At 33.2% G+C, this 14000-nt stretch overlaps 1 protein-coding gene across 1 annotated transcript in view; it reads right to left on the bottom strand.

Moving 5' to 3' along the window:
- Positions 1-4338: 4338 nt before the first annotated feature.
- The window catches only part of LOC145259287 (post-GPI attachment to proteins factor 2-like), a 196980-nt gene continuing 187318 nt past the window's right edge, over positions 4339-14000 (bottom strand). Inside the window, exons 4-5 of the mRNA XM_080117155.1 lie at positions 10581-10689; positions 4339-5241 (exon numbers count right to left, since the gene is read on the bottom strand). Of these exons, the coding sequence (XP_079973281.1) occupies positions 5060-5241; positions 10581-10689 (291 nt within the window). The 3' untranslated portion in view covers positions 4339-5059. The remainder of the gene's footprint in view (positions 5242-10580; positions 10690-14000) is intronic.

Raw genomic sequence — 14000 nt, forward strand, 5'->3', positions numbered from 1 at the left:
TTTGGGTTTTATTTTGCAAAAAAGGGAGAAGTATTCTCTCGCAAAATTTTTGTTATAAGTGATCAATATGTGATATGATTTTTTTCATTAATTAACACAAGTTCATTTATTTTTTGTAGTTTTGGCATTGTTTCATTGTTACAGCTTATTTATTTTTGATTTTGTGTACGTTAATTAACAAGGTTAATTATTTTATTACTTAACATTTAATTAAAAAGCGTTTAATTATTTTATTACTTAACGTTATTTCCTTTTTAGTTTGTTAATTAACTTGTTTCCTTTTTTGACTGATTATAATTGTTCAGGTATATTATTCGTATATCAATATTTTTCGTTTGTATTAATTTTTGTGATTATTATTCAAACGTTGGTGTATTCATCTTTGTGAAAGTTTGTTAATTTATGTTTCATTTTCGTAAACTGTTTAGTCAATAGAAGTTATGTCCCTTAGATAATTCTCCTGTAAAGCAGAAGCACCCAACCTTCTTCGGATGCATATTATTTTTTTTTTAACTTAGGAATGTATATGAAACTTCGAATCAAACCCTTCATTCAATGGCACAACAGATAAAACCATTGAAGAAAAATCTGGTTTAACTTACAGTTTTTTGGAGGTTGAAGGTTCAATCTTCATTACAGACAATACAAATTAAGAGTAAAATTAAAAAATTACTCATTATTTCTACCTGCTCATGGCTGATAGGATGAGAACAACCCACTCCAGTACTGAAATTGTGTAGAAGTTCCTCAGTTCCACAGAAAAATCCCATGTTTGCAAAAAAAAAAATGCACCTGAAGGAGATTGGTACTACATCGGTTAAAACGCTATGAAAATAACAGCCAAGATGAGGATAGTAGTAAGAATTATCCGAATAATACAAATTGTCAATCCTCATCTCAAAAATTCCAAAACATAAAGAAGTATAACAGATTATTTTTAAAAAATGTAATTAAATAAATAAAATATTTTAATTAAAAAAAATTTAATTGCGATATATTTCTGATAATTCAACTAAAATTTGGTCAAAATTGGCTGCGCAGAAATAGTTTTGTTTAAAAAAAGATGAAGTTAAATTTGGGTTGTGTCTTTAATAGTCCAAAAATTGATACGTCGTAATTTCATTTGAATCTATTACATTCATAGCTTGGCTATTTTAAGATACATAGAAAGAGTAGACAAAAATTATAGTAAACATTGCAATTCATTTATATATATATATATATATATATATATATATATGCTTACATTGCATCTTTGTTTCTTGTTTCTGCACTTACTTGCAGGCAAGTTAACATATTTTTTTTTGATTTTGTCCCAGGTTCTGAAATATGGCCGATATATCACGGGTTATTCATTCATTTAATTCACCCCATGTAGTTTTATAATTTTTTTTTTCACCCCTCTCTTCGCCTCCATTTTTCAATTGTGTAATTCTTTTATTTTAATCACTTCCGACACGATCTCTTGACAAGGGTCGGACAAAAGGTACCTCAAGGTTCTTTTTTATTTTAGTTGAATAGTCTTGACTATTTTTAGTGTCTATTTTTTCTCCTTGCATCGATTTTTCCCCAAATTCTAATGACTCCACTTATCCTTTTAAAAAACTGTAATAAAATTTTGTACCACAAAAAACCTTTATATATATATATATATATATATATATATATATATATATAGCCTGGACTTTATTTGCAATATCCTTTTAACCTACACATTTCTGTATTGTTATTAACTTTTTATACAAATATGACTTCTCTCATAATTTGTAGCTTTCAATTAACGTACTAACCAGCAAAATTATAGCTTGCCTATGAATATTATTTTGATAACCACTTTCTCCTGAGGATAAGTGTCATTCTTTGAAACTCTATGGAGTAAGGAAAACTTAAGTTTTTCAACAAACTTTCATGAGAAACACTCATCTAGCTGACAATGCTATCAATAATTTCCCCCACTCTTTATCTGTGCCTAAACCTAAACGTAGATTCCATGAAGAAAGCTTCTGCAAACCTGTGGTAATCTCTTCCATTTACCTGCTTTTCTGCTGACTATAATATGGTCGTCTTCAAGTCCAATGTAAACAAGTTCTTGATGAGCCGTTCCCCTTAAGTAATCAAATTTACCAAATTTCCACTACTAACAATTATTACATCATTGTCCCATTGACCACTGTACACTTATCAGTCCTTATCCTCAAGTGGCCTCTGGGCCTTGATAAGTGGTGACTCCTTTGTAAAAAAAAAATAACAACAATAAATTGTTGAAAATTTTAATTTAGAGAGTTTAATTTAAATTCCTTATATGACGTGACGTGTCCCTTAACCCTCCGGATCGTGAGGGGCACTGCATTATTTCATGCTGGCCTGCTTCCCGGTTGAATACAACATGGTAGCCTTTAAATCCAATGTAAACGGGTCGTCCCCATAAATAATCAAATTTTACCCAATTTACATCATTAACAATTACTTAACTACCACCTTATATTTTTTAACCCTTATCCTCGAGTGGCCTTCAGGTCTTGATAAATGGTAACTTCCAAGTAAAAAAAAAAAGAAAGAGATCTGTTACCAGAAGGAAAGCATTTAAACAATGGTTAATTCTTGATGTGAAAAAAAATATTTATTGCAAGTGAAAAATAGCTTAATTCTGACGGGAAAATTTCACATTTTGCCCGACAAAAGCATCGGAATTATTTACACCACTCTAATTTTATATTCAAATGAAGCAACATTATTTGTTTTCACAGTATACTGACCTTCATGGGGTGCAGGTCAAAAGTTTCCTCAATAGGGGGTATTCACAAAGTCTTTAAACAATTTTATAAATTCGTTAAAATATTTTAAGGGCTTTAAAAATATTTTTTTTTACATAATAATAAGTTATTAAAATTTTAATGACATTTTTTTTTTAGTTTCAAGAATGAATTAGAAAAAAGAAATAATTTATTAATAACCTGTAGCAAAGATTATACGTATTATATGTGATTGTGTTGTGTCAGACAGGAACAAAAACGATCAGTTCATAACCATTTATTCTTGATATTAGGTCTACAGAATTGATCAGACACGTCTTCTTTCCTCAAGAATAAGAGTACCATCCAGACCTCCACTACAATAGCACAAAGGGTACTAGAATCCTGAGGAGGCTCATCACCACTCAAATTCCAAAGAAAACAAATAGCTGTTACCAACAAGAGATCAATGGTAAGTGGCTGCTGTGATAACACAGTGATTTGCAATGGTTATCGAAAGAAACAGAAAGTGATGGAAATCTGGGGAGACTTGTTGTCACTCAGATTCCAGGGGAACGCTACTTCTTATTGCCAATAAGTGATCACTGACGATGAATTGTGAAAGAACTCTGAGTGAGGAAAATGATAATAAAATGAATGTCACTCTTTTTTTTTTCGGCCAAAAGTGTTTATTTAAAATTGTCAACAAGACGACATAATTTGAGGTTGGAACAATTCATTTAAAAATGAGTAAGAAAATTTTTTTTACATTAAATAATAAGGTAAAAAATTTGTTTACATTAAATGATAAGGTAAAAAAATTTGTTTACATTAAATGATAAGGTAAAAAAAATTTTTTACATTAAATAATAAGGTAAAAAAAAAAAAAAAAGATTAATAACCAATCACCATCTTTGCTGGTTGGATGATCTCGATTTTTTTTTTTTTTCTTGTAACTGTATGAAAGGTGATAACTACGGCTATGACAACAGCATATTCTTTTTATTGTTTTGACTCTCGAGTATATATCGACACAGTTAGATACAATTAATCAACCGAGAACCACATCACTCTACATAAAAACATATAGGATATTAATGGATATATACCTGAGAATCGAAACAATGAAAAGAATATGCTGTTGTCATAGCCCTAGTGATAACATACGCACACAAAATGCTTTAGCGCATAACTAGCAGGCCACCCGGCATTGCCCGATCATGAAATACGCATGTCAATTGTTTACTCAATCCAACGTGGCCCTTTTTGGAAAGCTTGATTCACCAGACATCAAAGGATACCAAGGAAAGTCAATATGGACAACTCAGTTCAGTTCGAAGTTAATACATGCACAATCAAAAGCTACTCCTTCTCGGACTATTCTTTTATGAACTATTCTTTTATTCGTCTTATAGAAAACTAGCAGGGCGCCCAGCGTTGCCCAGTCATAAAATACGCATAAATATTATACCTTAATTAATGCAGAATTCTTATTTATTATAAACAGAAATGCCGCAGGTATTAAACGTAATGTTAAATTCCTTTTTACAAAAAATTAAATTAAAAAAAAAAAACAGAAAGAAATTAAGACATGTGCATCCGAGTATTATGTTTTTTTTCTAAGCAGTTCACTTCTTCTAAGTAAAAAAAAAATGCACAAGCTGAGATCGAAACTAAAACTTAAAAACAGTGAGTCAAGTATGATAACCATTAGGCCAGCTTGACATGATCTTTAAAATATGTTTTCAAACGTACTTGCTCTTACCATAAGGAAGCTGTCATGAGAACGATTCATGAACGCACATTCATGAAACAGTTAACAGATAAAAGTCTGATAACCCTAAGTATCAATTTTCATATTTTGATCCCTTAGCAGCCCTTTTTTTTTCAGATGAAAACTGATTAAAAAGTTTTCCACATGTCTGAATTGTCCTTTGCACCAAATTTCAAGTTTGTAGATCAAACATTTATTGAGTATATAGGTTGAGAAGTGTCCTCACACAAACATACAAACACACAAACACACGCACACGTTCTCACTTTCATAGATATATAGATTATACAGATAGACACAAAGAATATCAAAAGAATTTTTACGCATATCATATTTTGGACTATGAAGTCAACCCAAATTTTATGTCAAGTTTTTAAAACCAAAAAAAAAATACAAACAAAAAAAAGGTCGATATGATCCAAAATAGTAATAAATAATAAAAGGTAAAAATATTTAAAAAAATAAAAATGATTGGGGGATCGGGGCAGTAAATAGGTTACGATAGATCTTATGAATACGGATTTAAAGAGAAGATAATGTTTTCGTGGTAACATCATCGCTGTTTCTTGTTATTGTTGACTAATACCCCGTTGATGGATGTCGCAGGGGGGCTGGTGTAAGCGAGTCGAGACACTGCGTAGAACGTGACGTTCTTGAAGTCGTAGGCAGCTGTTACATGGTAGCCCATATTGGTGTACGCAATTACATATTCACACAAAGAAAACCAACTGAAGGCTGTAAAAAATAAAAATAAAAATTATTCAAAAGAGATTACATATTCTTCAAGAAATATGCATACATTAAAACAAGCCAACTTTTTTGCTTTGTTTAGTCAATTCAAGCAACGCACAAAATTTTGTCTGGATAATAAGAACTGCTTGTATAGATCTGGCATTTGGGACGAGATCATTTCCAAATCAAAAACTCTAATGAAATATATAATAATAATAATAATAATATATACTAGCGGCATCTTTCATATATAATATATTGCTGCTGGGCATTCTGTTGGTGTTCAGCTTGAATGAAGACACCATCATATTATTGTACCTATTTACTATGCCTCCCCACGGGACAGAGTTAGACACCAGGGTCGTTTTTTAACGTGGAGAAAAGGTACAAAAATAAAAATTGTCTCAGTCGTGAAGGATTTCTCCTCCACTGAAAGAGAACAAGAAATTGAAGTGCAGCATCTGAAGAACAGATACTACACTTTGATCTTGACCAAATTGTAGCCCTTTTGTTAAAACTGTAAAAATATTTATCTAAGCAAGTCTATATATTAATACAATAGCGTGTAGAATATTAAAAAAGATAGAACAATGAAAAAAAAAGGTGAGTTATTTATTTTCCCCTATTTGATAATGTAAGCATGCCCGTTAAAAAACAATATAAAATAGTGATTTTTTAAAAAATAAACGGCCGAAAAACTTGTGTTATCGTTTTTTTCTACAGAATAACTTAAAATGAATTATTTCTTAACAACTTTTGCATTTACCAGAAAGATAAACCCTAAATTTTATAGAATTAAAAACAAATATAGCGGTGAGAACACGCTAATCGAATACTGTCTGGAGCATTCGTAAATGTGTATTCCAGAATTAAATCTCAACCAATAAAATTTGCCGGAAACACACAAAAGAACATACACACATAACATATTCACACAAAGAAAACCAACTGAACGCTGAGAAAAATAATGAAAAAATAAGAAATAAAAATAAAAATTATTCAAAAGAGATTACATATACTTCAAGAAATATGCATACATTAAAACAAGCCAACTTTTTTGCTTTGTTTAGTCAATTCAAGCAACACACAAAATTTTGTCTGGATAATAAGTACTGCTTATATAGATCTGGCATTTGGGCCGAGATAATTTCCAAATCAAAACCTCTTTCTAATGAAATATATAATAATAATAATAATAATAACATATATATGCACATATATGGCATAATTGGAAACATATTATAAGGTATTTACAGCTTCTCTTCCAATTTTCGCATTTTAATCATGTCAAAACACACGTTATTTCCTTTTGACGGATTGATTGTTGCTATTTCTTCTGATGAGTTAAGGGCAAAATAGATTCACTAATTGATATAATAATTAAGTGATTGATTTTGTGCTACGAAACAGATACTGTCAAGAATTGTAAATGTCAACTGAATTAAAAGAATAAATTACAAGATGGTTAACATTATGAACTTTGGAATATAAACTTTTGTCATTTATTCACTATATGCATATATACATATAATTATTACTATAATAATTTTTAATACCTACAGACACTAGTGTTTCATCCTTTCGGGAATCATCGGAGTAGTGAGTTACGATTACAGCCGTTCAGGAGATTTTAACCCGGCCACGAAGCCATCTATAATTCAATTAGCAAGGAACAAACCACACAGCCAATGTTAACCATGAGAAATACAATTGAAATTAACATTTATATAAAGTGTAAATGGCAAGACAGCTAGAGTGATCTTATGATTCTAACATCATGCGAACTGAATTGGCCAACTTTTAATTTCAACTTAGAGTGCTCAACAATAAGAACAGAGTTCTTAAAGGGCCTGGCATAATTATTACCATAATTGTTTTTAATATTTACAGACACTAGTGTTTCATGCTTTTGAGAATAATCAGTGCAGGGAGTTTCGATTACAGCCGGTTGGGTAATTCGAATCTAACCATGAAGCCATCTTTGACTCCATTAGCAAAGAACAAGCCACATGGCAAACAAAATAATATATATATATATATATATATACACACACACTAGCAAGCCATCTGGCATCACCCAGTCATGCTTTAATATGATAGTATAATTCATGCAGATTATATACCGGGATACAGCATTAATTTTTTCCAGAGTTGATGAAATCACCATATGGTGGGGCCTAAGCCAAATTTTATACAGTACATATTAAAAATTAGTAACAACATACAGTACAGTATATAATACACATGTATATAATCAAATAATGACATGTATATATAATCAAATAATAACATGTATATATAATCAAATAGCATTATAAATAACATTGTAAAGTGGGGCAAATACCGTAACCCAGGACTGGAAAAATATTGTATTCCACATCGTAACCTGAAAAAATTGTATCCTGGGACCACCATATCCTGGGGTTCTTCCTTATTTATCATTATAAAAACAATTCTCTATCGATTACTTTATTAAACCTAATATATGATAGTGAGATCAAAACTATATATATATGACTTGGATGCCATCAGCTAGAATCGAAACCAAAACATACAACTATCCACACTTATTCCTTAGCCTCTGAGCCATGCCCATATATACATATATATATAAAATATATTATATATATACTAGCAGTTCGATCTGGCTTTGCTCGGGCCCTATGTACTGTTCATAACTTTATGTGCATATGTATATATTTAAAAGTGTGCATATATACAGTAATGCATTTCTATATAATAGGCTTCCTTAATTACCATAGAGAAAAGTTGGTAAGGACCGCAGAGGACAAACTTTTTTTAACTTTGACTCCAATTTTGACCCTTTAACATTTATTGTTTCAAATCAAGTTAAAATGTTTGACCCATGTCCAAGTAACCTACATCTAAAATTTCAAGTGTTTAGACCCAAAATTGGTGGAGGATTTTGGTATAGTCTGCAATGGTCAACTCTGTAAACTTTGACCTCTTGCCAGCCAAATTTTCGCCCAAAAGCTGATTAAAAAGCTTGCTGCATGTCTGAATGCCCTTTATGTAAAACTTCAAATGTTTAGACCCAAAATACACACACAGACGGACAGACACACACAGACATTTTCACTTTTATATATATACATAAATTCACCTCTCATTCTGTTTTTTAAAAAATGGAATCGTCCGATTGTCAAAGACAAGATGCAAGGAAGCAAGCAAGGTCCACAGAGTTTTATAATTATTTTTTTCTAATTTTCTTCCTTTGAAGATTGTAACACTGGGTATGGGGCAGCCAAACCAGCTGTCAACATTGCCCTGCTTTTTATTAAAACCAACCGAGAGCTCTTTTTAGTATCCTCATTGTTCCCTTAAGTGCAATTGTCTGGATCTCTTTTGCACTTCGTTCACCAGGAATATTAGCTAGGTAGAACTTCGGGTTCTTCTTCATAAGTCCTGTGGCACCTATAATAACTGGTATGATCATATGTATGCATGCATGTACATATATTCATACATAAAACGATTGGGGTTTTATTAAGTAAAATTATCTCCATGGTGTGAATGCGGTATTGTGGTAAAAGAGGCTGGCTAATAATAATCTCAAGCTATTGTAGACAAATAGAAAGACCCTCGACCCTCCCCCTTCACCTCCAAAGTCAACAAGGCTTCATGCCTAAGTGTATTAGAGATTGTATTTGTTTCTATTATTTTAATGTTTTTTTTTTCATTACTATTACTGTAATATTGTATTGATATGATGGCCAATAAATTAAATATATAAGATCAAAGTGTAATACCTGTTCTAATGTTACACTCAAGTTAATTTATCCTTTATCAATGTAGGGGGGAAACCCTTTTATACTAAGGCAATTTTTATTTTTGTCAACTTCCAAAGTGCCCTTTTTTGGGGATCAGAGCGTTGATGATGTAAAAAAAAAAAAAATTCACATAAATAAAAGGTACCTGAATTTCCATGAAGCATTTCCTCCAATTTTTTACACTTTCAATTCAGATTTTGATTCCAGAAAATGTCTCAAATTATAAGCTTAAAAGGTCTTAAGAAGAAATATAAATTCAAGGAAAACTTGCTTAATTGGTGTCTAATGACTGTAAAATACTCCAAAGAAAGTGAAAATTGGGGAATATTTATTGAGATATTGTTAAAATTTGACACAATATATCTCAATTTTCATGAAGAGTGTCTACCGATTTTATTTTTAATATGTTTTGTATGAAACTAAATATAGCCTGCATTACCACACCTTACACAAATCAGCTCTCTTCACAAATTCGGTGGATTAGCTTAGGAGTTAATCTTGTACATACAAATATGTATCCAACGTAAAAACGAAGTCGAAGGTCATTCATGAAACGCTATACCCTTCAGTAACAACAAGACAAAAAAATGAAAATAACAATATCAATCTGATGCTCCAGGACAACACCGAGTTGGATTAGCTTAGAATATCCATTGTATCATGAGTAAAAATTAATTCTCTAAGCAGAACAGGTTTGCACTACTTTTATATTTCTTTATGAAGATCCAAATCAAGATATATTGCTATGGAAAACCTTATGTCTAGAATCCTTATTTTGATTTTGATCAAATTCTTCAACAGATCTTGATTCTAGAAAATGTTTTAAATTATAAGCTTAAGGTGTCTTAAGAAGAAATATAAATGCAGGGAACCTTGCTTAATTGCTGTCTAATGACTATGGATTAAATTCAATGCTATCATCTAAAACATTTCATTTTTCAAACAGGAGTTTGTGCTTGATTCAATTTTGATCAAAACTAACTACAGACCTTGATTCTAGAAAAAGTCTCAAATTATAAGCTTAAGGTGTCTTAAGAAGAAATATAAATTCAAGGAATCTTGCTTAATTAGTGTGTAATGACTATGGACCAAATTCAATGCAATCATCTGAAATATTTAAATTTTCAAATGGAAGGTTGTGATCATATCATGCCCCGCCTTCCCCCGAAAAACCTTTTAAAATACTCCAAAGAAATTGAAAATTGGAGAATATTGTTAAAATTTGACACAAATCATTTTAATGAAGAGTGCCTTCCGATTTTTTATATGTTTTGTACAAAACTAAATAAAACTAAATATAGCCTGCATTACCACACCTTACACTTAGAAGCTCTGTGAATCTGTACACAGAAATATATAAACATATACTCAGTTTTATCTAAGTGGAGCGTTATATGGAAGTGTGTGTGTGTGTGTGTGTGTGTGAAATTTTCAAAATCAGAACAGAACCAAATCAAGACAGTGGATCATTTATTATTGTCATGTGTGTTTCATAGAAATGATTGCGGACTTGCAAACCGCAAATAATATTCGCAATATGTTCAGACTTACCTAATGGTTCGCAAAAGAAACGATGTCTGACAAAGAAAAACAAAAGACCAGCAGTTGCCACCAGGATACTTATAAACATCACAACTTTCCATTTCAAAGACTTCTCATCCTGAAAGAACAGAAAAAAGAGAGACATTTATACAAAGAGAAACATCTATCTAGTCTATTATATATAAAAAAAAATATGTGTTTGTATGTCTGCCAAAAACTTTTCATAGACGCATCAAACCATGACAAAACTGGTATCATTAGAAAAATCAATCTCTCGGATGAAAAATATCTAAAAATTGGCCAAAAAAGTTTAGCTGGGCCGTTTTTTGCAAGGGGGGGTCAGTTTTTGTGTCAACATTTTTGCAACAAGTCATCATACGCCTACCAATCTCAACGTATGTTCATAAAACATTATTTCAAAGGTACGTGACGTCATAAGCCACCGTGGCTGAGACAGCTAACGTATTAGTTTTTTTCACCTACTTTTCCTCTTTCGCGTTACAGGTTCGAGCCTATCTGCCTACTGCGGCTAATTTTTTTTTTTTTTTTTTTGCACTCGTACAGGTACTCATTGCTATTTTGATTGAAACATTTTTTTAGGGTTGAGGGTTGGGTTGCTCAGTAGCCTTAGTATACCACTTTTCTCCACCCGGGCAACGCTGAGTAGCCATACTAGTTTATACATAAAACTATAACATTTTGTCTATTACATGTTGCGTATTACATGTTGTGCATTTTACTATTCCAGCAGTTTCTTTCCAAAAACTGTAGGCTTGTGGAGCTGTCTTCCTGGTAGGAGGAAAGCAGTCAGCAGAAGGAGAGTTCCACACACCTACAGTTTTTGGAAAGAAACGACCAGAATAGGAAAATGCATTACAATGAGCTATAAAAACAGCGAATTGATGACGACCAGTAGACCAACACGTCAAACAAGCTTAAAGAAAAAAAAAAAAGAATAAACAGGACAATTCTGAAGAACACACACATTAATGAAAGTGGGAGCCTCCGTCTGGTCTCAAAAGACAATGGTACTCCTTGTAAGGGCAGCTGCACATGGAATTATAAGGAAAGAGTTAATCCCCAACCACACTTCTCCTGAATCAACACTGCTTGAGTTCAGTGGCAAGGAGAAGTCCAGGATGATTGAAAATAATGCCATGATAAGCAGAGAGTGCATACAGCACCTAGAATTCTCAAATGGTCATCCATTTTAGTACTGACCAGGTTCAGCATTGCTTAACTTTGGTGATCTGACGGAAACCGGTGTGTCAATGTGATTATGGCATCTAAGCTTCAGCCTCTGTCCCATCGACGAAACGTTGCATCCCTCTGCCTGTTCTACAAGTATTTTAATGGTGAGTGCTCTGACGAACTGCAGACACTTGTGCCTCCACGACGTAGACACCCTCGACAAACCCGACAGGCAGCTAAATCCCACCCCCACACAGTAGAGATCCCTAGATGTAAAAGATCTTTCTACTCCAGTAGTTTCTTCCCCAGAACCGCTAGACTCTGGAATTCCATTCCAAGTTCCTGCTTCCCCAACTGTACTGACATGCGGAAGTTCAAGTGCAACGTGAACCAACATCTTGCAGCCCAAATCCCAGCGTAGTGCCCCAGTAGTTTCTGCCCCTGATAGTAGCCCCCTACACCAAAGTGGCAATGCGCCGTGTTTGGGGTGAAAATGTAATAAAAATAAAAATAAAAAAAAATAGTATTTATAGAAAAGACTGAAATTAGAAACATCAGACGAAGCAGAGAAAAAAGTTGTGGTTAATCAAATTACGTTTCTGCAATTAATTAAGAACCCTCAAATAAGACAGAGATCCCCGAGCCCAAATATGACAACAGTGCCCTATACGTATAATTATTCATCAGACTACTGTTCTCATCTTGAGTGTGATTTTCACAACTTTTTGGTCGATGTAACCTCCGACCTTCTTCAGGTGTATCTTGTCGAACTCTGAAATGTTTCTGTCAAACTGAGGAATTTGGACGGAATTTCGAACGGAACCCTTTATTTACTTCACGGGGGTAGTATGCTCTTGTTCTGTCAGTTTGACTGGATAGAGGTCCTAAGTAATGCCATGACTGGATAGAGGTCCTAAGTAATGCCATGACTGGATAGAGGTCCTAAGTCCTCAAGGACCCATGGCGCAGTGGTTAGAGTACTGGGAAAAATCAATTTCAAAAATGATATTCTCCTGAAGGTCGAAGGTTCAATCTTCAGTGTGGGCGACCGAAAAATACATTTGTGAATTACTTAGGTCCTCTACCCAGGAACAAGAGCACGCTACCTCCGTGAAGTAAATAAAGAGTTCCGCTCGAAATTCCATCCAAATTCCCGAGTTCGACAAAATACACCTGAAGAAGGTCGGAAGTTACATTGACCGAAACATTGTGAAAATCACACTCAAGAGGAGAACAGTAGTCCGATAAAGAATGCAAGTAAGCAATTCTCATCTCAAAAATTCAGAAATGTCAGTGCCCCATACATAGTGGATTTGTAAAGATAGAGAAATAGCCTCTGGTATGAAAAAATGTTTAGAGTGATAGAGAGAAACGATTTTATGAGAATCAGAAAGAGCAATGGATTCAATATTTGAAATCCAAGAAAGATTTGCTTAGAAAATAAGACCAAGAAGTTTTAAAGTTGATTTTTTTCTCAAGAGCAGAGACATACGAGTCATAATCACATATGAGAAAGGAAAGGGACACACCTACGAAATTAATATTAAATTTATCAACTAGGCTCCAATCCCTGTCGCATCACTGCAAGTTTGCATCCCTGTCCCTGTTTTACAAGTATTTTAACGGAATGTGCTCTGATGAACTCATTGCACTTGTGCCCCTTGAAACCCGCTTAGCAACAAAATCAAACCTCTTCACTGTTGACATGGCAGAAATCTTTCTACTAATAAATGCAACTGTCGGACTGACTGTCCAGGACGTATCTTCGTCTGGTATGAACAACACAAACTCAAGCTCAACTAAATGCCAGAAATCTACTTTGATAACTTCTTCCTCGAACAGCTAGACTTGGGAATTCCCTTCCTGCTACCTGCTCCCCTGACTGTACTGATACGCAGAAGTTTAAATGTAATGTAAACCAACATCTTGTTAATCTTTCTTAGGCATCGTCCCAATTAGTAGCCCCTTACGTCCAAGTGGAGATGTGCCTTGCTAGGGATGAGCGTGAGTTAAAAACTAATAAACATTTACATAAATATATTAAGATTGTGTAATAGAAGGTATTATTTATCCAAACAACTATGCCTCTGTTCAGCCTATCAGGGTCGAATTGGAGAGAAAAATGAGTTCAGCTTTAGACAGCTAAGAGAGTCTGTCGTGAATTACGATTTATGTTAAAAGGAGTTGGTACAAATTGATGAGGAGTTCGGACATTTTCTTTGTTCAACAGACATCTTT

The sequence above is a fragment of the Euprymna scolopes genome, chromosome 34 (genome assembly GCF_053919585.1).
Source record: "Euprymna scolopes isolate OS-2025 chromosome 34, ASM5391958v1, whole genome shotgun sequence".
Classification (NCBI taxonomy): domain Eukaryota; kingdom Metazoa; phylum Mollusca; class Cephalopoda; order Sepiida; family Sepiolidae; genus Euprymna; species Euprymna scolopes.